Source organism: Gymnogyps californianus, chromosome 20 (genome assembly GCF_018139145.2).
Source record: "Gymnogyps californianus isolate 813 chromosome 20, ASM1813914v2, whole genome shotgun sequence".
Lineage (NCBI taxonomy): Eukaryota > Metazoa > Chordata > Aves > Accipitriformes > Cathartidae > Gymnogyps > Gymnogyps californianus.
Window position 1 is genome coordinate 9456028 of NC_059490.1, and position 23680 is coordinate 9479707.

General features: G+C 39.2%; 1 protein-coding gene across 1 annotated transcript; it reads left to right on the plus strand.

Moving 5' to 3' along the window:
• Window positions 1-3476: 3476 nt before the first annotated feature.
• INTS2 (integrator complex subunit 2) lies at window positions 3477-23378 on the plus strand. The gene is given in 24 exon segments (XM_050908942.1): window positions 3477-3786; window positions 4316-4446; window positions 5154-5256; window positions 5498-5611; window positions 6311-6441; window positions 6539-6712; window positions 7247-7473; window positions 8281-8406; window positions 8981-9052; window positions 9148-9262; window positions 9903-9971; window positions 10482-10616; window positions 11105-11281; window positions 11982-12090; window positions 13093-13197; window positions 13674-13838; window positions 14004-14205; window positions 14749-14874; window positions 16444-16633; window positions 17597-17839; window positions 18864-18971; window positions 20348-20453; window positions 20632-20808; window positions 21663-23378. Coding segments are annotated over 24 exon segments (3585 nt in total). The 3' UTR covers window positions 21833-23378.
• Window positions 23379-23680: the final 302 nt, after the last annotated feature.

Sequence of the window (23680 nt, forward strand, 5' to 3'; positions counted from 1 at the left end):
GAGGGGTTAATGTCCATACCATTGTGTGTGGGGGATTTACAGCTAAGCTGTAGTTGCAGAGTACATGTACAGTAATGAAGTTCACTGTGTTTATATAAATTGAAAAGGTACCGGGTCTTACAGCATTTTATATCACACCTTTACAGAGTAACAATGGCAATATATAAGTGATATTGTAGGTGGTTTAACTTGTAGTGAGAATAAAATGAATAAACTCTTCAATTGAAGTTTGTGTTATGGTTCAGGGCTGTGGCTAGATTCTCAGATCTATTTCCAGTATACAAGTTTTAATATTACAAGAATATCTATTGTGCGTTGTTGTTACCTAGATATTCTTGGCACTGTGGTGACTGCGTTATTTTCTTCCACATTTGCGATAAAATGTGAATCCGAGGCGGAACACACAGAAAACTCTGATGTTATCCAAAGTCTCCTGTAAGGCTGAAATTTAGCCCAGCTCTAGCCATTTTACAAACGCAAAAATAGTCAATCTTGACTTTAAGATTGGTGTGTGTTTAACTAAAATGTGGTGTATATAGATTCTCAGTGAGTTCTGGTATTCAGATTTTATTCCACTAGTAAAAAAACAGCACGAAACCCTGAACATTTTCCTTTTTCATGTCTTTTTGGCACTGTGGTGAAGGTCCCGAGTATCAGTGTATGGCCTTCCCCATATCCCCTCTTCAGGCTCTGGCTGGGGCACGTGCCAAGGAGGCTTAGCCCTCCCTAAGGAAGGGACTGACAAATCACAAGGCTTTTGTAATCGTCTCCCTCTATCTACAGTCAGCGGTTTTTTTTGTTTTTTTCCTCCCTAGTTTCCTTCCTTTCTCCTAGCACATGCCAAATGTCTGATGCTGCTCTAAGATAGCCCCTACGGGTGCTGAAGAGCAACTGCATATGCTTTTTCTGGGTTCCTCATCTGACTGCCAGATTAAAAACTTAACTCCTGCAGCGCTCACGTGAGCCTGTTGTGATAACCCATGTCCTGGGTCTTAACACTGTCCGTCTCGCTGGTTTCAACCTTTAAAGGAGCAAGTTTTAAGATCCATTTGTGCACCCGCTGTTAATCCTCTACAAGGAAGAATTCGCTTGCATTTACAAAACTTACTGTGTTAATGAAAATCATGTTTTGTAAATGCAAAATACCTGCCTGAGATCATTTTTCATATTAAACAGTCTCCTTGAATCATGTATATACAATATTAGTAACTTTTTTGGTTTTGTATAAAGAAGTTGTACAATTGGTGATGAAAATTTTCAGTCATTTCTTCAAAATAACGAGTGCAATCAGAAGTTAGCATATTTTGATAAATAGAGTTAAAAACTGGGTCTGTCCATTACTTTATCTTGATGACGGTAATGCACCGCAGATTAAACAGCACATTACTGTCTTACGGAAGGTTTTTTTCTCATTTGGCTGAGATTTTTGAAGTGGAAAAGTGCTCCTAAAACTGGAATTTTCAAAGCATATGTCCTATCTTTTTTTTTTTTTTTTTTTTTTTTTTTTTAAGCTTTGTGGTCATTTTTAACCCTGGCTCAGTTAACCAAGTTCCAAGGCCTGGGTTTTGGTGTGGCTTGCTTTGGTTAAATCTGACTTGTATTCATAAAGGTAAGTGAATCAGCTGCCTGAACATGGGTGTAACTGTGTTCTGTTACCTGGACCACAGCCTTCCCTGTGAAACTCTCCAACTGTGAAAGGTGCCAGTTTCCCACTCCCCCCAAATGCAGTTAAAGGAAACTATAATATTGTAACCACTAGACCAGATTAGGAGGGCCGTTTCTGGAGCGATAGTCACAGCCGGCAATGTACGTATCAAACTTGCCAGCACCGTGGAGCCAACTACTACATTGGGCATACTTTTTTGTTAGCTACTTTCATTTCACTATTTTCAAGTGCACAGAATAGCTGATTTATAAATAAAATTGTCACAATCCAATAACTTGGGTTCTTTAGCAAGTACAAACTTAAATATTTGAAAATCTCAGCTATAGCTTTTCAAAATGATCTTGCAAGAAAATATTGTTCCTGGCAGTGCTCTGTTAAGTAGCTGTGGAGGTTTACCCCCTCTTAAGTATCCAATGAAAGAAGAATCTGAGATCCTTCCATTCTGATTAAAAATATGTATTTTAACCTAGCTGTTACTGTATTTAAGCCATTTCGTCACCTTTGACTCACTACTATTTGAATTAGATTTCTGAAAACCCTGTTGCTAGACCAGCAGGCCACCAGTTGTACTTGCAAACAACCCTTACATTTTAAAGTAGCTGTAACATTTAGATCTTTCTAACATTTCCTGAAATAATTAAAGATAAATGAATTTATATTTAAATCCTCAGCTATGTTCTTACTTAGCTGTCAGTTATGGCGCAGATTATTGTATTTCTATATTTACCTCTGGTGGTAATTTTAACTTCATGTGTTGCTATGAAGACTTGCAGATGTCTTTAATCAAGCACTATTTGTTAATACTGTAATATCAAAATATTATGTTGCATTATTTTAAAGCTTTCAAAAATAAGAGTAAAATGTTTAAAAAAATGCTATTGCACCATATAATTTGCTGCACAACAGTATGGCACAGCATATCAGTCTGTTTTGATAGTAATGCTGCATAAACAATGTTTTGATCTGGGTTTCTTTTGAGAATTCGTTAATTAGGTGACATTGTACGACATTACTGTCTTGACAACCTCCAGCTGGGAAGGTTTGGTTGGGGTTTTGTTTTTGGGTTTTTTTTTTTTTGGTAAAGGACCCAGGACTATGCTTCATACTTAAAGTTTTTTTTATTATTGTTTGTGGGTGTACTTTTTATTTTCAGTGGAGTAAAGCTTAATTTACAGTAAAACTGGATTTGGGACCTACCACAATCCTCAGGGTCACTTTTTCAGGACGTTACTAATCTAGCTTTAGGTTTTTTTCCGAGTAAACTGGATGTGAGGACCTTGCGGAGCGATGGGGCTGGGATGACACAGCCTGTGGCCTCCGGACTGGACATGTCGCCTTCCCCGCCCCTCCCAGCGCGGCTGGGTCACTCCGAGGGAGCTGTTCTGCCTTCTCACACAGCCGCCACACGCCATGGGCCAAGTCGTCGTTATTTATCGTGACAAAAAACAAAAAACAAACAAAAAAAAAAAGCGATTAAGGAACAAACACTATTGCTGCCGAATGCCATAAACACTGAGTTGTACAAATTGTGATTGAGGAAATGAAAAAGGTTTATACTTTTTAAAAAAATTTCAAATGGAATAAATTATTCATGAAGCCTTGATTGTGGTGTCTCCTTATTTACAGCGGGGGGGGGGGGGGGGCTGCGGCCTCCCGGCCCCCCCTCAGCCTTCCCGCCGGCCGCGCCGCGCGGGGATGACCTCACTTCCTGCGCCCTTCCCGCCGTGACGATCTCGGCGTGCGCCGGAAGACGGGGCGGCGGCGGCGGCGGTTGGGCGCGGGGAAGGCGCGGCCGGGCGACGGGGCCGCCATGGCGGAGTGCTGCGGCCTGCAGTTCGTCAGCCCCTACGCCTTCGAGGCGATGCAGAAGGTGGACGTGGTGCGCCTGGCCGCGCTGAGCGACCCCGAGCTGCGGCTGCTGTTGCCCTGCCTGGTGCGCATGGCCCTCTGCGCCCCCGCCGACCAGAGCCAGAGCTGGGCGCAGGACAAGAAGCTCATCCTGCGGCTCCTCTCGGGCGTGGAGGCGGTCAACTCCATCGTGGCCTTGCTGTCCGTGGACTTCCACGCCCTGGAGCAGGACGCCAGCAAAGAGCAGCAGCTCCGGTAACGCGGAGAACGGCGTCTTCTCTGGCGAAAGCCGCTGTGTGGCTTTCCCGGCTGTTCTGTGTGTTGCTGCTGTTGAGGTGCCGGACTGACCTGGCCGGTCGCGTTCCTGTCCCTTGATAATCTCTCAGGAAAACCCCCGATTTTTGGCAGAGCAACAGACAAGGAGCTGGGTTTAATTGTCTGTCGCGGGGATCTTTTCCTCGCCGTGTCGCGGGGGGCTGGGGGTGCGTGATGCTTTGGCGGGGAGCAGCCCAGCCTGCGAGCGGGCAGGAGAGTGGCCGGCGCGCCTTTGTGAGGTGAAGAGACAGATCAGGTGGATGTGCTTTCTTGAGCGTTGTCTGTGCTGCTGGGGAACGGAGGCCCTTGAAATTTTGGTAATCTACTGAATTAGGTTTCATGACGTCCTACAGTTACAACAGTCTTTCCTGATCGTTGGCGCGATAGGAGAAATCCCTACAGAATTGCTGTCTTCCTTTAACTGATAAAATTTCTGCGTTTGCAGAAGCATTTAATAGTTGTTTTTAATTCTCTGCTAGGCACAAGCTGGGGGAGGTAGTGGAGAAAGCATCTTGGTGTCGCAGCTTCAGCACGGGCTGACGCTGGAATTTGAACACAGCGATTCACCTCGTCGGCTTCGTCTCGTCCTTAGCGAATTACTAGCAATTATGAATAAGGTAAATTTCTCCGTATCTGGACGCTTGCGAATTTTCTGTCAATGAAAAGGCACTCTGGATAGGTTGATACGTTCTCTGGTTCTGTTGCTGGTGCTGCTCTTGTGCGTGAGTACTCTTCTCTAGTTCTCACCTGCTTCACCAAGGCTTACAGTCTCAGTCTGATTGAACGGTGGCTTGTGATTAAACTCCTTATGAACCCAGCTTCCTGGAGGAAGTCTTTCTTCCTCAGAACAAACGAGGGTAATCTTTTCTAATATGACATAGGCTCTGTATATTCTGTACTCAAATACAATGTGATTTTGTGATGCATCAGTACAGAAACCGTATTTGAAAACAAAATTATGACTTTTCTCCATCTAATTTGTTACTCCTATTGCAGTGTCATATTAGCCACTGTATTTCTTTTACCCTGCCCCCCGGCCCCCCCAGCATTTTATTTTTCTTGTGTAAGCTTACCATGTTTTTAGAATTGTTCGTGAGCTATTTCTCTTTCTTCTGGAAAGAAGCAATGATACCAGCCATATTGAAGTATTTCCGCTAGTAAATATTTCTTGTTCTCAACACTCTTCTTGCCTGTTCTGTGTTTATACCTGTACCTTTTTGACAGTTTTTAATGTATTCAATCTGCTGAATTTAAAGCCATAAAAGACTGATTAGACAAATTGCTTCCTAAAACCTGTTCAGTGATGATGAATAATGTCTTGTAGGTGTCGGAGTCAAATGGTGAGTTTTTTCTCAAATCTTCTGAGCTCTTCGAGAGTCCTGTTTATCTGGAAGAGGCAGCAGATGTTCTCTGCATTTTGCAAGCAGGTGTAGTATTCTGTATTTGTAATGTTTTCTAACCTCTTACAAATGCAACAGAATAACTTTTGGAGCGGTTGTGACTGATTCAAGGTTAATCAGGGCTGTCTAGCTCTTTGAAAGAGGAATAGATCGTAGATTGATTTTCCATTCATTGATTTGAGTGTGTTATTTAAATGCATATTAAAAGCAAGGTTTTACTTGTTTCATAGTGAAACACTGTGACTTTTAAAACCGTCTTTTTATCCAGAGCTGCCATCGCTGTTGCCGATAGTTGATGTCGCTGAAGCTCTGTTGCACGTTAAAAATGGAGCCTGGTTCCTCTGCCTTCTGGTGGCCAATGTTCCTGATAGCTTTAATGAGGGTGAGTTACAGTTTCTTCTTGTCCAGCTTACTTTTTCTAAAGGTTTGAAATGATTTCTAGCAATATAGTTAGTCCTGGGCTAAACCACGTGTCATAAATATTTGAACGGGAGAGCGTTTGGCTTATGAAATACAATTTGAATGCATTTACACTTAGAGATGCTGATGGACTCCCATTCTTATCACGTTGATTCCCCTTTTTGGCAGTCTGCTTGTACACTCATTGCGTGCGTGTTGCAGCTTTTCATCTGTAGGTCACCGTTACAAAGGCTGACTCGGGCAGTGACTGACTGGGACTGCGAACCTGGTCTAGCCTTGCTAATAGTTCTTGTCCCTTAGACCGAACCATACTACGAGGTGAAAAATTTGTATTGATGGTGCCTCTTTAGCATCCCTTACCTCGCAATAAGATTTCAGTTTCCAGGGCTGCCAGATGCACAGGTTACATTAACTAGAGTATGAGTAGTAATTGGATGACGCATAAATCTGTAATGACCGTGTAATTTCTCCGAGGAGAAAGACCATTTCCTTGTTCTGCTTATATAGTGTTGATCATAAATTCTCGTCCGGACAAGGTCTGTGTGGCCCAGCTAATAAATCCTAGTGAGCTGAACAGAACGGCTTGGCTTTGTTTGTTTTTGTTTAAGTGGCTTTCGGTTGGAAAGGCCAGATTCACTTACACCTCCTGTTGGATATTTAGTCTGTAGAGGTTTGATTAAGAATGGTGAACGGCAGGATGAGGAAAGTGTTGGAGGCCGTCGTAGAACAGAAGCACTTCGCCACCTGTGTAAAATGAACCCTTCCCAAGCTCTAAGGGTCCGAGGCATGGTGGTAAGTCTGTCGTTAGTCTGTCATGAGAATCATAATTGTGATCCTTATTGGAGCTTTAAAAACAACGAAGATGCTTGAGCCTGAGCATTTTATCTAGGTGGAAGAGTGTCATCTACCAGGTCTTGGTGTGGCTTTGACCTTGGATCACACCAAAAATGAATCTTCAGATGATGGAGTGAGCGACCTGGTGTGTTTTGTGAGTGGTTTGCTACTTGGAACAAATGCAAAGGTTCGAACTTGGTTTGGAACTTTTATCCGAAATGGCCAACAGGTATGAAAATCTTTGAATATTCTGCTTTTTAAAAAAATATAGCTTGCTGTAACTCTTCTGGATGTGGGCACCAGTATTTGTCTGAATGCCTATAAATCCTGTTGCATGTCTTGGAGCAACCTTTACAAGGCAACCTCTTCTTATGGGACTATCGGGTTTATAAACAGTATCCCTGAAGGCAGCTATTTGGTTGTTCCTCTGAGAGATTTTTAGGCGTGGAAACCAGGGAATTGTAAGTTTGTAATGTTTACCTGATAAATATGTTCATCCTCAGTGTTCACAATAGGAAGCTGCATCTTGACTTGCTTAGTTAGTTGAGTTAGTTAAAGCTTGTGTTTTGATGTCATAAGCTGCTGTAATATGATCGTGTGTTGCCTGTTGCCCTGGTACTGAAAACTGTATTTTAAATAAATTCCTCTCCCCTCCCCCCGCTTCTTTTTTTTCCTTGACTGCATCATTATGGAAGCTCTGATGTAATGCATTGTTTGATGGGATGAATTGTACGTTGTTCTCATCTTTTAACCTCTTACACAGAGAAAAAGAGATAATATCAGTTCTGTGCTTTGGCAAATGAGGAGGCAGCTGCTCCTGGAGCTCATGGGAATCCTTCCCACGGTTCGCAGCACACACATTGTTGAAGAAGCAGATGTTGATATGGAGCCAAATGTGTCTGTGTATTCAGGACTGAAGGAAGAGCATGTCGTGAAAGCCAGCGCATTGTTACGTCTCTATTGCGCTTTGATGGGAATTGCTGGGCTGAAGTAATGAATGTTTTAATGCTCTGTGTTTTTTATTCACTATCTGTCCATTTAAAGAGAGGTTGAGAGCTTTGGGCACTTTTAACATGAGCTGTCTCTTAATGCCATTGTGTCCTTGAAACAGTCTTGGCAGGACTCACCAATTTTAGTGCTAGGGGAGGCCCTTCTCACGTGCTGAGGGCCGTTGATGGAAGTTTCTTTATAGTGCAGAGAGCAAATACTATGTAACGCTAATGTCTGTGGAAACACATATGGTTTTTACTTTCCGGTAGTATTCTGAGCGGAAAAGTTTTTTCATTCTAATGGTAAAGATCCTTTTATCAACTTTGCTGATTTTTTTAAATCTAAAATAATGCAGGAAATGTGGTGCTCTCTTTAAAGCCGCAAAATCAGTTCTACTGACTTGTTAAAAGAATTCTAGGCCTAAATGGTTGGAGCAGTGTGTAGAAGAGAAAACTGGCAACATACACTACATGAATTTAGAATTTCTGTTCCTCTGCTTTTACTTTTTAGAGAGTGCTAATGTAGCATCTTCATGCATTGTTAGTTTTAATTTAGGTATTTTGTACTAATAGGCAAGATTATATCCTGGGGAAGTTTCCTCTCTGTTGTTATCTCTTAACAGAGATTTTTATGTCTTTAAGTTCAAAGAGACTTGCCAGTTAATCTTGATACTCATTTATTGATGGCAGCTTGATAAACAGATTAAGTAACAGAGAAAATTTGATCTTTAACCACTGTGATGAGATTGGAAATCTCTTCACTTTTAAATTAGCAGCATGGGTTTTGTTCTTTTTCTGTCCTATTCAGGCCAACTGATGAAGAAGCTGAGCAGCTACTGCAGCTGATGACCAGCCGGCCTCCTGCCACTCCAGCTGGTGTTCGCTTTGTATCTCTTTCCTTTTGTATGCTTCTGGCCTTCTCCACTCTTGTCAGGTACCTCTTAGTAAAGGAGAAGCTTTGTAAAGATGTTACTGTTTTAGCACCATTAAGGCAATGACCTCCCCAGAGCTGCATGGTTTTTCTCTCCTAATTCTTTATACAAATCTCCATGTGTTGGTTGAAGGGATTTGTCTCACACTACGGTGAGTAAATTGATATTCCACTCTGCTCTCCCTCTTGTTTATAGTAAATCTTTTGAGAGGGGAGCATCAGCATTAGCTTAGTTTGGAGTGGTTTTTGAAGGCTGAAGTAGGCCTTACTAGTTCACTCTTCCATTGAACAAGTTTATGGCTAAATTCTTTAGAGACCCTGTTCAAAAGAGCAGCAATATAGCTATTTAATGGATGTAGCTTTCTGCTGTGTGCATTCAAGACAGGAAATTGCCTGACAGTTGGACTGAAGTTTGTGCTAAATATCAGTGCTTATCAGCCGTTTGATGCTAAAGTGACAGTGACAAAAAGTCTCCTGGCATAAGATGCCTCAAATACTGGCTTTTCTGCTAGTTATTGTTAGTAAAACTAACGGTAGTTCCTGGGAAAAGGATCTTTTATGGATTTTCTTTGTGCAGCACCCCAGAACAGGAGCAACTCATGGTAATGTGGCTTAGTTGGATGATAAAGGAAGAAGCTTACTTTGAAAGGTGAGAGCAGGCTTCTTTTGTTTTTAATGATTCCAGTAATCACGCATTTACTTATGTCCTGTTGGAAATTAACTCTTCCTCTTTGTTATCATTAGCATTTCTGGTGTGTCTGCTTCTTTTGGAGAGATGCTTCTCTTGGTAGCCATGTATTTCCATAGTAATCAGCTCAGTGCTATCATTGATTTGGTCTGCTCCACCTTGGGAATGAAGGTAAATCCTAAACCGTTTCTAGCATACGTTTCTCTTAAAATGAACTTTTTACTGTGTATTTATACTCTTGTATTTACTTTAGTTTTCATATAAAGAACTTTGGTTTTGCTAATATACTTAAAGCAAATGTAAAGTAAAAAAATAGGCAACTAAATTAGTTCCTCTAGAAAAACATTAAACTATGCGTACCTCTTGATACAGAGGAATGTTATGGTAAAAGTATCTTCAGAAAGTGCTGACTTGTTGAAATCATTATTTGCAAGAAATGAACTTTTTTAGAAGACTGATTGAAGTAGTTTCCAACTGAGCTGCAAGCTTTTTCTTTAAACTATTTAAAATAAATATCTATATATGTAATAATTAATTTCTGAAAATTACCAAAGGAGACTTGCCTTCAATTTACTATCGTGAAACAGTGTCTCATCAAATGCAAAAGCTAGGTAGGTAGTTCTTAGGATAAGGAAGATGTGGACTGATGAACTAATGATATTTGAAAATATTTTTGTTTTACATTTGAAGTATAGATGTGAATGTTTTCCTGGTATCCCGGTGAAAACAAGTTTAAAAAGGTTAAAAGTTAACAGTTTATAAAATAACTTAACAGAACTTAAAATTACAAGTACTTTCTTCTTTGTTTCAGATTGTTATTAAGCCCAGCTCACTCAGCAGAATGAAGACAATCTTCACACAGGAGATTTTCACTGAACAGGTATTTTAAGCCTAGGTCTTTCACCACCTCCCCACCCCCCCTTTTTCTTTCTGTCTTTCTGTCTGTCTGTCTGTTTCTTTCTGTCTGTCTGTCTGTCTTTTTCTTTCTGTCTGTCTGTCTGTCTGTCTTCTGTAATTGCTTCAGTTTGACCTACAAGAATGCAAGCCCTGTTGGTACTGAAGAGCCTTGGCTCTTTCTTTTTGTACTCTGATCTGATTATGCTTTTTGAACACTTGACTTTTTAAATAATGGGGCAGCAAAGGAGAAAAATTGTCCACTATGACATTATTTTTTGCAGTAGCAGGAAATCGTTCACAAATGTAGTATGTGTGCTACAGTTTTACACATACTGTATTAAACTACATAAAAATGTTCTTCAGTTTCCAAACAACCAAAAATAAGTAAGTGCCAGAAAGAATGTAGCTGTGTGACTTTGTCACCTTGTGCTTATGCATTGCGATAAGTTGAATATTTGTGGTATTATTTTTGTTAATTATAACTTTCCTTTAGGTTGTTACAGCCCATGCAGTTCGCGTGCCTGTTACAGGGAATCTCAGTGCCAACATTACTGGGTTTTTACCTATTCACTGCATTTACCAGCTTTTAAAAAGTCGATCATTCACCAAGCACAAAGTATCCATTAAGGTATGACCTTCATTTTATTTCTGTTCATAATTTTGAATGCTGACTAGGTTTTGCAGGCTGGTTTTTTTGGTTGAATTACAGGAACAGAATTCTTGATGAATCTTATAGCCTATTACCATGTAATTTAAGAAGGAACTGTGTATTAAGTTAGGGTACCCAGTTTTAGCTCTGTAATCCAGAGACCGCTACTTAGTGAAGTTAAAAAATAATAAGAAAGTTATTTCTCTCCTCGTGTCTGCGCTTAGTAAAATTGTAGTCAGAATGGTATTTCCAGCCAGGACAAGTTGTATTGGTGGGTCTGTACAGAGCAGGGCCCAGGATACACAGTTTATGACCAGGCCCAACTCAGAACTGCTGTTACGCTTTCCAAAGTCAAAGCCTCATTCAGTTACATTTTTTGTGACTAGTTAAAAGGGGATGTACTTGCAGACAAAAAAAATTGCCCTCCAGCTTTGAAACTGAACATGTAATGGCATGGTTTTTTCCAGGACTGGATCTATCGGCAGCTCTGTGAAACCACCACTCCACTCCATCCTCAGTTGCTTCCTCTTATTGATGTCTACATTAACTCTATTCTTACTCCTGCATCTAAATCCAACCCAGAGGCCACAAATCAGCCTGTCACGGAACAGGAGATACTGAATGTTTTTCAAGGACTCTCTGGGGTAAATGATTTGTTTGCTTCTTTCATGTACTTTAATGTGACCGTGTGGTTCAGTATTTTGTATATATGCTTGACGCAGATTCTGTAAGTTGCCTCACTTTTTGTCTTTAATGCCTGTGTAGTAAACTGCCTCCTACTACAGTGATGGTCATGTGTTTTGAAGTGAATCTTGTTAGTGCTACTCAGATCTTTAGGAGGATTGCTATTTGTCCCTGTTTTGCCCTTTTCCTTGGGAACTCACCAACTCACTCCGTTAAAAATGCAAAGAAAAGCACTTCATGGATTGAAAACCGGAGGTGTTTATGTAGGATTTGTATAATTTTTGTACCAACTTGTTAGATAAAAATACTGCTTAACTGAAGCACTCTAGCTGTTTTTGAAAGAAGCATTTTCATTTTGATGGAATTATGAGAATGGTCACTTGGATACATGTAGAATGAGTGGCAAGCATTGACTTGCATTGGAATCCTGGGATTACTCCTTATTAGTGTCCCACGATATCAAAAATACATTCTATGTTTCAAGCTCATTTGGGGGGGAAAAAAAAAGGTTCCCTGCAACTTTCAGCTTGGACCTCATATGGCTTGATATTTTTATACAAGGCTTGCTGCCTATCTTTCTTCATATTTTCAGGTAAATCCAAATTTTTGTTCTCAAGAATCAGATTGCAACATGACCTTTGTATGTGGTTTTATGTACAGGGAGAAAATACTCGTCTTACTCAACGATACAGCATCACAACACAATTGCTCGTCCTCTACTATGTCCTGTCGTACGAAGAAGCACTTCTGGCAAACACAAAGATACTAGGTATATGTGAGTGCATCAGTGGAAAACAGTTTAACTGAAAATCAGATGCAAAGAGAGGAATTCTTACAATAACCAAAATTTGTGTTGCTGTCAGGTTCAAGCACAGCATAAAAGGTTTAGATTCTTGTAATAAATACAGCATTGCTGTAGAAATTCAGGAGATAAAGTTTCTGCTAAAACTCTGTAGTTGAGTAATTTGTTTTCCAGATTAAGAAAGGTCCAAGCTGGCCAAAAAGTTACCGGAAATGTTTATGACCATCTAATAAATGGAGCAACAATTAACAAAAACTTCTTAATTACTTGAGGTCTTCATTTATTCATGTGTCATCAAACTTGCACACACATTTCTTTGGGTTGGCAATACTGGATGATCCCTTTTTACCTTTGAAATTGAGACTTTAAATCAATTCTAAAAGAATGTTGTGTAGTTTATTGATGGGCTTTAATTTCAGTGAAAACATAGTATTTATATCTGGTGAGTGTTTTTACTTGCCCTTTTTAGGTCGCAAAACTTCCAGCATTCATCACTGCTATTTTCTTCGTGCTATTCAAGAAAGACTGAAATACTCTAAAATCAATTACAGTTCTTCCTGCATTTATAACTTCCACCTCACTACAGGGTGTTGTGTGTGCCACCAGTTTGAATTCCATGTACCAACTGATAACTGGTTTTTTTAAGAATAAAAAATCCTGAATAAAGGAAGTGCAGATTTGAGCTATGATCTCAAAATCAGTTGGACTTGGTCAAAGATAGTATGGCGATCTTGCGAACAAATCTAAATGCCAGGAAAGTCTTTAAATGGAAATGTTCACAGAAATGGCTTCCTGAAGAGCTTAATTTAATACTTTAACAGTAATGAGGTGTGTTATTTGGGATTTTCTCTATTTTACCTGGATAATATAGAGACAAGTGCTTTACATTTTCTTTATTGATTCAGCTGGGGAAATAATTTTTCCCAACTGTAACTGTTACGCGTGGTTTCTTGTCCTGTTCCCTTATAGCTGCCATGCAGAAAAAACCCAAGTCTTACTCTTCAGCATTAATGGATCAGATTCCAATCAAGTACCTCATCCGGCAGGCACAAGGACTGCAGCAGGAACTGGGAGGTACATCTGTGTGTGAATGTCCAGTGTGCCTGAAGGAAGGCGAAGCGTGTTTCCAGCTCTGTAGCTATCGTCTGTTTCATAGTGTGCCTTCCTTTCTCTTTCTTTTAAAATCTGTCAGTAGTAACTAGTGAGATTACAGATACGTTTGAAGAGTAATAGTGAAAGTTTGAGGAAGGCAGTTCTTTTTAGAGTGGGTCTTACCTACCTAGGGTAGGTTTTAGAGTAGGAGTTGCCTGAGAATTTGTAATTATTCCAGACTGAGTTTGAGAGTTACTGTAGGGTCCTCCCACCTTTCCAAAAGGTAACTTTTCCTTTCTATTGGAGTTAGAATATCAGGCTATAAACATGCACGCTCATTGAACTTCTGAGTAGGGATTCAGCTAAGGTCTGTTGTTGAAATGATAGGCACAAATATGTTCAGGTGAAAGATGTAGCTACTCAAATCTAAGATGTATACTTTCTTAATACCCCTAAAGGCTTGCATTCTGCACTGTTACGCCTTCTTGCAACTAACTATCCACACCTCTGCATTGTGGAAGACTGGATCTGTGAGGAACAGATCACGGGCACTGATGCCTTGCTGAGGAGGATGCTTCTTACAAACATTGCAAAGAATCACTCTCCCAAACAGCTCCAGGAAGGTAAATAACTTCATTTGAACTAAGCAATGTTCTTTCCAAATGAATTGGAATATAGTGGATTTGGAAGTGTGTAGCCATTTGATCATACTGCATTTGTATAATGAAAATGTTCAAAAAATGTCCGAAGTCCACTTTTACCAAGGTCCCGTTGTCTTTATTTCATAGCATTTTCCATGCTGCCTGGAAATCATACCCAGCTGATGCAGATCTTAGAACATCTAACACTTCTCTCAGCTGGTGAATTGATCCCGTATGCAGAAGTATTGACATCAAATATGAATCGCTTGCTGAATGCTGGCGTCCCTCGGAGGATTCTTCAGACTGTCAATAAACTTTGGATGGTTCTTAACACTGTGATGCCAAGAAGGTAGGTTCAAAATACTGTTTAGTTTGTTGTTGCAGATAGATGGAATGGCACTTTCTGTTTCAAAAATAATGAGACAATGCCTTTGTCTGGGAAATTGGAGGTTGTGACTGAATAGAATGTGTTGGAGTTGCATTCCTTTTTGCTTTGTTGAATTTTTTAACCTTTGCATTTAAAAGGAAGGTACTTCTCAGGGGAAAGGAAGTCACCAGTTCGCTTAAAATATAGGAGTATGGTTTTATAGTGTACATTGTTTATGACAAATTACTGATGAAACACGAACTCGCTCCGCTAAGACCATGCCTTTTCTGAGGAAGTGGATGCTCTATTGCAGTGAAAACAGTTTGATTGCTGTAATTCCAGTGAATGTAAGTTAACTGTATCTTGGTTAACTTCGGGGGCTGCAAATGAAGTATGGGATCTTTGCTCCTTGATAGGCCTAGAAAAATACAGCTAACTGGGATAAGTGAGTGTCCGGATGCTTATGTGATCCCTTTTCTCATATGGATTATCTGTTAAAAAATCGTAAAAATAATCTCATTTTAGGTTGTGGGTGATGACTGTTAACGCTCTGCAGCCTTCACTAAAAATAGTCCGACAGCAGAAATACACTCAGAATGATCTGATGATTGATCCTTTGATTGTACTAAGATGCGATCAGAGAGTTCATAGGTAAGCATCTCCCTCCTTTAGCTTTTTATGTTCTGTGGTACTTACATTGGTACGTAGTGAATGCTAAAGATAAAGGTGTCTCAGAAAACTTCTAGAAGCTTTCAGTACTTCAAAACATGTTTTCAAACTAATCATATGAGCTTGTAAGTTCCACCTTTTTTGTATTAAGCTTGTTGGTCCGAGGACTGAGCGAGCTGTGCATGCTGTTTCAGCATGTCATGCTGTCCAGCTGAGTGTCTTGTTGGACAACCTTACACCCAGTTCTATTTCGGAAACTTTGGGATTTGTACATAGGTCATCCATTTTAGATTTGTGTGTGTGAATTTGTTCTAAATAGACGTTGCAGCATGCTTAAAATGGCTGCTGCCACATGGTGGTGGTGGTGGTTGAGGTTGTAGCTGTAACATCCTTCCACTTCACACTGTCTTTTGCCATCCCTCATGGGCCTGTAGGTATTCCATCTTTTTGGGTACCAGCTTCTGCCAGTGGGTGCTTGATGGATATGACAAAGGTAGATTTGCTTAATTTCCCAAGAAAGTCTTTTAGTAGTACTTAGAAATTAGTTCCTCTAGATGTCAGTGATGACAGAGGAGGATGTGTAATGCTGCTTTATGGCTCTGATGCAGAAGAATAAGCCAAGAATTTAAGTAGTGAAAATGATCATAACTGATAGCAATGGACCAGCTTTTAAGGAGAATATGAAATAATGCAAAAAATAAGTCAGAATTTGTAAATTATAACTTTGCTTTTTCATAGTAATGAAGAAAATTGTATCTGTTATTCTAAAAAGATACGGTTAATGATTTTAAATGTACTTTAGCCCCTAGCTTTATTCCTTGTATATTCTTTTTCACGTTTTCTGTCAGCTGTGGTTTTATTTTTCCCCTTTTTTATTATCCTTTTGTTCATAATAAATGTCTAATAGTCAACTTGATTTGTTCTTCATGTTCTTGTTTGTATGCATCTGTTCCCCCCTTGCCTTTTAGCAATTGAGCCGTGAATCCAATTTTCATATGAGTTGCTACAACTCTGCTAGACTTCAAGTTTCTGTTGATGACATCTTTAATCCCCAGCCCGTAGGTGAAATATTTAAATGTATCTCCCTTCAGCCCTGGATGCAAATTGAAAATCCTACATTTCTGAAACTGTTAGGGAGATTTATAATGCAATGTGATTTGAAAACGATCATCTTAGTATTGTGGGAGCAGTTCAGAGCTTGTCTGCCTTATTTTTCCCCATCATTCAGATAATTATTTTTCCTTACTTCACATACAGCCAACACTTTTTGGGTTTCCTTTGTTCATTAGAAATTAGTCTCTTCAGCAGTTCCTTGTTTTTGTAGAGTGTACGCATACATGTGTGTGCATGACAGAAGTAGGACTGAATGGCAGGGTAGCAGAAGGGATTGTGACCTTTAGTATTTTGCTGTGTTAGGGAAAACAGCTTTAGTATGAACCAGACTACAACCAAAGGAGCCTGTGAGGAGTGCTTTTAGTTTGTTCATATTATTACTGTCTTACTGTTCCACCTACTGAAATGCCTTTATTTTATCATGTGTTCCCGTATCAGGAGTCCTCCTTTGATGGATATAACTTTGCACATGTTGAACGGATATCTTCTTGCTTCAAAAGCTTACCTCAATTCTCACCTAAAAGAAACAGCAGAGCAGGACATAAGACCATCCCAAAACAATGCAATGGGTCCAGAGGCCCCAGAAGTTACAAGGGAAGAATTAAAAAATGCATTGCTTGCTGCTCAGGTAAGGAGGAAGAAATGGATATTAAATGATATGAGGAAAGACAATGATAAAACAGAAATACAGAAACAGGAAATTAAAAAAGGAGACCTTTTTACTTCTTTTTTTTTTACCAACCTCTGTTACCGTGAAAAAGAAAACCTCCTCCGTATTCAGACTAGAAAACAGAAGACCGAAAATATTTAACAGTCTGAAGAATTGTGTTGGTTAACTGCTTTGATAGCGTTCTTTTCTCTTAGTTAGAACAGAAGAGTTCTGCTTACTAGCCCTTTTGCCTTGTTGCTTGTGTTATCCAGAGGCTCTTTCTGCACTTAGATTTGGAGCAGTAAAACATAAATAAATGTGACAGACCTATGCATGATCATTTGAACTATGTTATTTAAGAGAAGCAGCCAGCATTGTAAAGTGTGAGGCTGAAGAATGGTCAACTAACTTAGCTTGATGTTATGGGAATTCTTGAGCGATCCTGTTCACGGACAGTCTCTTCTTACCTCTGTCTGAAAGAATGTCACATATATAGTCCCTATTAGAAGATGATTTTTGAGTTAACAGGAAGTTTTGTATTTAAATGAATAGTGTAGTCTCCCCTGAATACTGTGAATTACATGGCTACATGCATGTTTTGTCTGATCTGGATGCTTTAAGGGACCATTCGATATTTATTTTGAAACAATACGAGATTCCGTTGAATTTACTCTTTTGATCTGTGGTTATGATTATCTGTTGGATTTAAGCTTTCTTTCTTTGAGTCTTGATTCAGATAAAGTGTTGGGGTTTTTTTAATGTTCTACAGGATTTGTGATTCTTGAACTGAGTTGTTTTTATTCTATATAAAAACAAATCTATAGCTAGAAATTCTAGCCACCTGGCTGTCTTCCGTTTCTTAAATTGTCGTTACTTTGTGTTTGGTTTCTTTGATTTCATTGGGGTTTTTTATGCATGTTCTGTTGCTTATTTTCTTCACAGGACAGTGCTGCTGTGCAGATTCTTCTAGAGATCTGCTTACCTACAGAAGAAGAGAAAGCCCAGAGCAGTAATACCCACAGTTTGCTAAAGAGTGTTCATAGTACCACAAGCCCTAAGAGTCCTGAACTAGAAGAAGAAGATAGCTTGCTGTGTAATCTTCGAGAGGTCCAGTGTCTGATCTGCTGTCTGCTGCATCAGATGTATATAGCTGATCCCAACATAGTCAAACTAGTTCATTTCCAGGTCTGCTTTGCACTATTTTAGTTCTTTCATGGTTTCTCTGGTTAAGCAAGAGCCAAATGAAGTGGTCAAAGGATGTTGAATGCTGCTGTTGTGTTCCTCAGAAATTATAATGGCCCACTTTTCTGCTTCCCATCTCGCCAAATTTGTAGTACCTACATTTCCTCCATATTTCAGTGCTTGGATTCTGTGTTGTAGCTGAGAAGGGAGCACCTAAACTATGCCTGTTCCTCATCATTGAACACATGCTTTGTGCCTCTGCCCTTTTTTATACCAAAATAGTTTGTCCGTTCTAGGCCAAGGAAAACTGCCTAATCGTCTTATAATTACTCGTTCCGCATCTTTTGTGGATTACTTTTTTTCTCACCATGTTTTTCAATTAGTATACCCATTATTCAAAACTGTAATTTGGCTTCAAATGTAAACATCTTTTTATCTTTCCTTTTTGTTAGGGCACAGTTTATCTCTTTAGAGTGGAAGGAGAAAGATTGCCCCTGCCAAAGCAGCTGTATGCCTTCAAAAAAAGAAGGGGGGAAAGATTAGCAAATTTTTTAATACAAATATGTTTTTAGTGTGTATTAAATTGCTCATTGCCAGATGGCAGTCTCTTTAAAAGGAGTTAATTTGCCTTGACCGGGAACTGATTAAGTGACTAAAAAAGTCGTAACAGTGCAGTCGTGAAATAAGCAAGTTGGGGCCTATGGTGAAGTTTGGAACACGGGGGAAAGACACAGAAGGAAAGGGTCACTGCAGCCTGGTTTAGTTTGGGGAGTGGAGGGGAGTGTATATGCAAATAATACATTGAGTATTGAGGATAAAGAACTGCTTCAGACCCTGGGTTTGTCACCCAGCCTGCCTCGTGTTGCCTTGGGATACAGGCCTGTTGCTTATAATTCTGAACAAGAGATTTACAAGTATATTAGTTTTGAAAAAAGAATTAATGCAGATCTAATGTAAAATCTTAATTGAAGCAGAATTTTTGAAACACCTTTGACACATTGACACATCTGTTTTCTTAATGACACAGGGTTATCCATGTGAACTTCTGGCACTGACAGTGGCGGGCATTCCGTCGATGCACATCTGTCTGGATTTCATACCGGAGCTCATTGCCCAGCCTGAACTTGAAAAACAGGTACTGTACAGTCATCTAGTTTGAGAATCACTGTAAGTAGTTAACCCTGATGAAGTATTGGTTAAGGGGAGAAAATAAAAGGATCACTAAAAAATGTCCTGTTCTAACTTGCCTGGGATATTAAGGTAATATCTGTAGCACTTTTACCTTAAATTAAAGGCCCGGCCTTTAAATCCCCTTCAAATCAGGGATTGTGGCGACTCCTCTAACATATCTCTGTACACTTGTTTAGGAAATACTCATGAATTTCAATATTACCTTCAAGAACATGAATAAAAGCACTTTTCAATAATGACTTTCATTCATTCTTTATATTGAGCATAAATCAGTTGGCAAAAGTTTTGCCTACTTAGTTTTTATCTGACGCTTTATAGCTACGGGAACTTCTATGAAGATTTAAATTTTGAAAACCTTTTTTGCAAAGATATTCGGTAGAACAGATGAAGCAGCCTTAAGATCAGAATTATATTCATTGTCATGTAAAATTTGACTACTAAGTCTTTTTCCAGGGAATATAACTACTGTTTCTTGAAGCAAGCTTGGGACAAGACTATAAGGTGTAAATTTCTAAATCAATTTAAATTTCTCCTTTGCCAGTTGTCTTACCAGTTCTTTCCCTGGTCTAACTGCAAGAACAAAGCCTGCTAGAATGACGTGCAGCTTTCCTCAAAGTTATGCTATTTGAATCTGAAGAGTGTTCATTTCTTCTCACTACAGGCTCAGCAAAGGGGGAGTCAAGAGTTTTATTTTGAAATGTTTCACCAATATTTTTGAAGGTCTTCTCATGATGATTATGAAAAACAATGGCAAATAATCGTTTATTGTTACTTTCTAAGCAATTTGTAGACCCTGATTTAGTATACTGTCACAAGGGGAGATTACATATTTGGCTAGTTGTAGGTAACTGGAATTTGTTGGGCTAAAGATTCCTCTGTTTTCTATATCAAGCCGACTTTGTAGTTGTTCTTATTTAATCCCTTCTCAAATATTAAGTTACTGCTGATGAGAGGACACTCAACTGAAGTTAAAACTAGAACACGTTGGACCTGAAACAGCTTTTACAAGGGTTATATTGTAAATTGTGTGTTGCTTTGTTGCTCATTGTTAATGTTGGAACAAATTGTGTCTGTGGGGGAGATTCTGAAACACTAACACTGGTACTTTGATTAATGTTTAATATATGTGGGTTTTTTTCTTAATGTCAGCAGAAGAAATTCAGAATAACTATTATTAAGGCTCCTCTGGCTTTATTTTCCTCGTTGGTAAAATAGAGAATATTTGCTAACTCATAAGTTACGTGAAGAGCTTTGGGTAGAAAGTGCAAAGCAATCTAACTTTATTGCTTATTTCTCTTTTACCTTTCACCCACTTAACAGATCTTTGCCATCCAGTTACTTTCATTTTTGTGTATCCAGTATGCACTACCTAAATCTCTCAGCGTGGCTCGTTTAGCTATCAACGTGATGGGAACCCTACTCACAGGTAAGCACTCCAGCAACCCCTAAATACATTGTTGTGTAAATTAGAATTATTTGTCTAGGTTGAATGCAGTTTTGTCTAAGTGTGACTGTGTTAATTACGATTGTAAAAGTAACAACAATTCTTGACTGGATTTTCATAATAATTCCTTTTTACTTAACCATTTCCTTTTCCTTGATAGTTTTAACCCAGACGAAGCGCTATGCTTTTTTTATGCCGACCCTGCCTTGTTTGGTGTCATTCTGTCAAGCCTTTCCTCCTTTGTATGAGGATATTATGTCTCTGCTGATACAAATAGGACAAGTTTGTGCCTCTGATGTTGCTACACAGACAAGAGACTTCGACCCAATTATTACACGTAAGTAAAAAAAAAAAAAAAAGTATTTCAAAAGTAACGTCATGGTCCCAGGGAGAAAATTATGTTAATGTTTCAAAAGTTTGAGTGTAGTTGGAATGCAGTGTGAAATTTGCTGCTGTTGTCTTGTAAATATAGAAGGAATAGGGATAGGTGGATTTACTGGATTGGAGGAGAGAGTTTCGAGGCTAAAGGGGCTGAAAGTACCCCTTTTATTAAACTTTGTACTACCTTTCTTCTGTTTTATTTCCCTGCTTGTATCATTGCAAGATGTATCCCTGCATGCAAGTGTTGTGCACAGAATTTGCCATTGTAGTCTAAGGATGAAAGACGTGAGCAAAGGCCATTGGCTTTTGAGAACACAAGGACATTTCAGCCCCTCAGCTGAGGCATAATGGCCATATAAATCTTCCTAATCTGTTGGAAATGCAAAGTCAAATGAGCTACCTGAAGTCTTACACGTGTCATAGCATGGTTGGATAAATATATAGTGATTGTGTGAACACCAAATAACTGTTTATCAGTTGGTCTTGAGCATGTTTTTGTCTCTTTTTTTTTTCCTCTGAAGACAAATGCTCTGTTCGTGTGATACAAGGTTCCCTGATGCTATCTATGCTAGGATATTTATGTTAAAAGAAGTAAGAGGGAATATAAAAAACCCCAAAGGAGTCAGACATAGGTAAATGAAAAAGAAATGTGGTAGTGTCTCTAGAAATAATCTGTGGAGTTAAGCCTGGTGCATGAAATAGTGATGGCTCAAATTTGCAATTTCATAGCATACATGTTTGTGTTATGGGTGTAATATAACAATTTTTATTTATTTAGATGTACTTTGCTGCTTCTACTTAATTTTCTAGGTCTCCAGCAACTAAAGGAGAAACCACATGAAGTGTCAGGACTTTGTAAAGATTCATCTAACAAAAGTTGTTCAAGGGACATTGCAAGCATGGACCCTGACGTTCGGTTATGCCAGTGTGTTGAAAATACTATCATCGAAATAATTAACATGAGCGTAAGTGGAGTTTAGGAAGAATGCAAATGAAATTGTACTGTAGCTGGTCCCACGGTCTATGGTGCCTAAATTTGGAGAAAGCTGCGAAAGTGGATCGAGGAACTGGAGCACAAGAAGTCCATGTTTTTCATTCATTCGATTCAGTTATGGCTGAAAAGAAAAGAATTCTTTAAAGAGGCTTATGTTGCTTCCAGTGAAAACTTTTGAGGCTGATGAGGTCAGTAAATAATTTCCAGTAAAACCAAGTGTGGTTTTCAGGCTTGCTCGGTTTCTGAAGTGATACAGCAACACACCCGAAAGGGTTTTATAACACTCTGAAAAGTGAATACTTCATTTGTTGAGCAAACAGCAAAATGATGGGTAAGAAAATTTGAGATTGAAGCACTTTGCTTAAGTTAAACGAATTACTGTCCAGAGCCTTGCAGAGCAAGATGAAATAAAATAATCCAAGGAAGACTTGAAAAAGTGGTGTAAGAAACTTGCACCATCACATTGAGCTTTAACTTTTTTTTATTTGTGTTTCAAACCATTGGTCAAAGTTTCAGTTCATGATATCAGGAACGTCATTTGAAGATCAGCCAGCCTTCATTAAAAGTTTCAAACTGGTCTAAAAGTTTCTTTAAAAGAAAGTACTAGTACTACGAAATGAGCTGTATAAATGTGATTTTTAAAGGGTATGTATTTTTTGTGCAGCTCAGATGGTTTAGTATTTTTTAACATCACTTAGTTTAAAAGAGATGAGAAGGACTTCAAGAAATAAGTGCAAAGGTATCTTGTCATTAGGATAAGATTAAAAAAAGAAATTAGTGTTGAAGGTGACTGTGACAGAAGCTGAATTTCCCTATAATGAAAGGAATGACAGATTTCAGCCATGCCAAAGTGGTTACATGCAGCTCAGTGGACAAGAAGGCTGAATCCTTTGTGCTTCTTGCATGAAGTTGGTTGTTCTTTCATATACAAAAGCTGCAGGATTTAGCCTCGACAGATGTGTTTCGTGGCATTGCAAAAGGGGGTGTGTGGTGCAATACTTGGGAGTTTCTTGAAGGTTGCACAAGCTCTTATGTGAGCCAGCACGGGCTTTTGCGGCAGAGAGAGAAAATTAAGGTTTGGCTTAAGTGCCAGAAGTGAATGTAGTACTTCAACACACTTGAACTGTTAAACTTGTCAATCCAGCGCTTATTCTTTTCTTAAATGACAGCGTCCAGGGTCCTTAAATAAGTAAAATATTTTTCAATTAAAACCAGTTTATATTCCAGAAATAATGGTCTGATTCTTTAGTGTGGCCTTGAGAAAGTCTGGCGTAGCTTGTCTTCTGCCCGTGTTGGACAGTGATTTAGGAAGGCTAATACTGAATTGCCAAACACACTTGGGTTTGCGTTCCAGGATTACCAGCGTGCTGTAACCATCCGATAACACCATCTGGCTACCAAGTATATTTTTATCATCTTGATGTAAAGTATGTAAATAATCTAAATGTATGTATATTTTTTTTTTCCTCTGTTCTAAGTGTAATTTTATATGCTGTAGTGGTATTTAAATAAAAAAAAAACCTAGTGTATGATTTGGATCAAGTCACAGCTATTCATACTTTTAATTTCAAAGGGAGTTGCCGGTATTGATGTTAAGTTTTGTACCCAGTTTAACCCGAGGGAAGCTCCCCCGGGGCACAGAACACCCCCACGGGAACAGAAGGACGCGGGGCTGGCGGAGCCGCCCTCGGGCCCAGGCCTTGTCCTCCAGGGGCTTTCGTGCGTGGCAATATTTAAAAGCCACTGACTTTACTAAAAACAATTACTCATTTTTTAGTTCCCAATACAGTGTTTTCAGTGCACTATGCTTAAAACAAAGTAAATGATAAAAAGT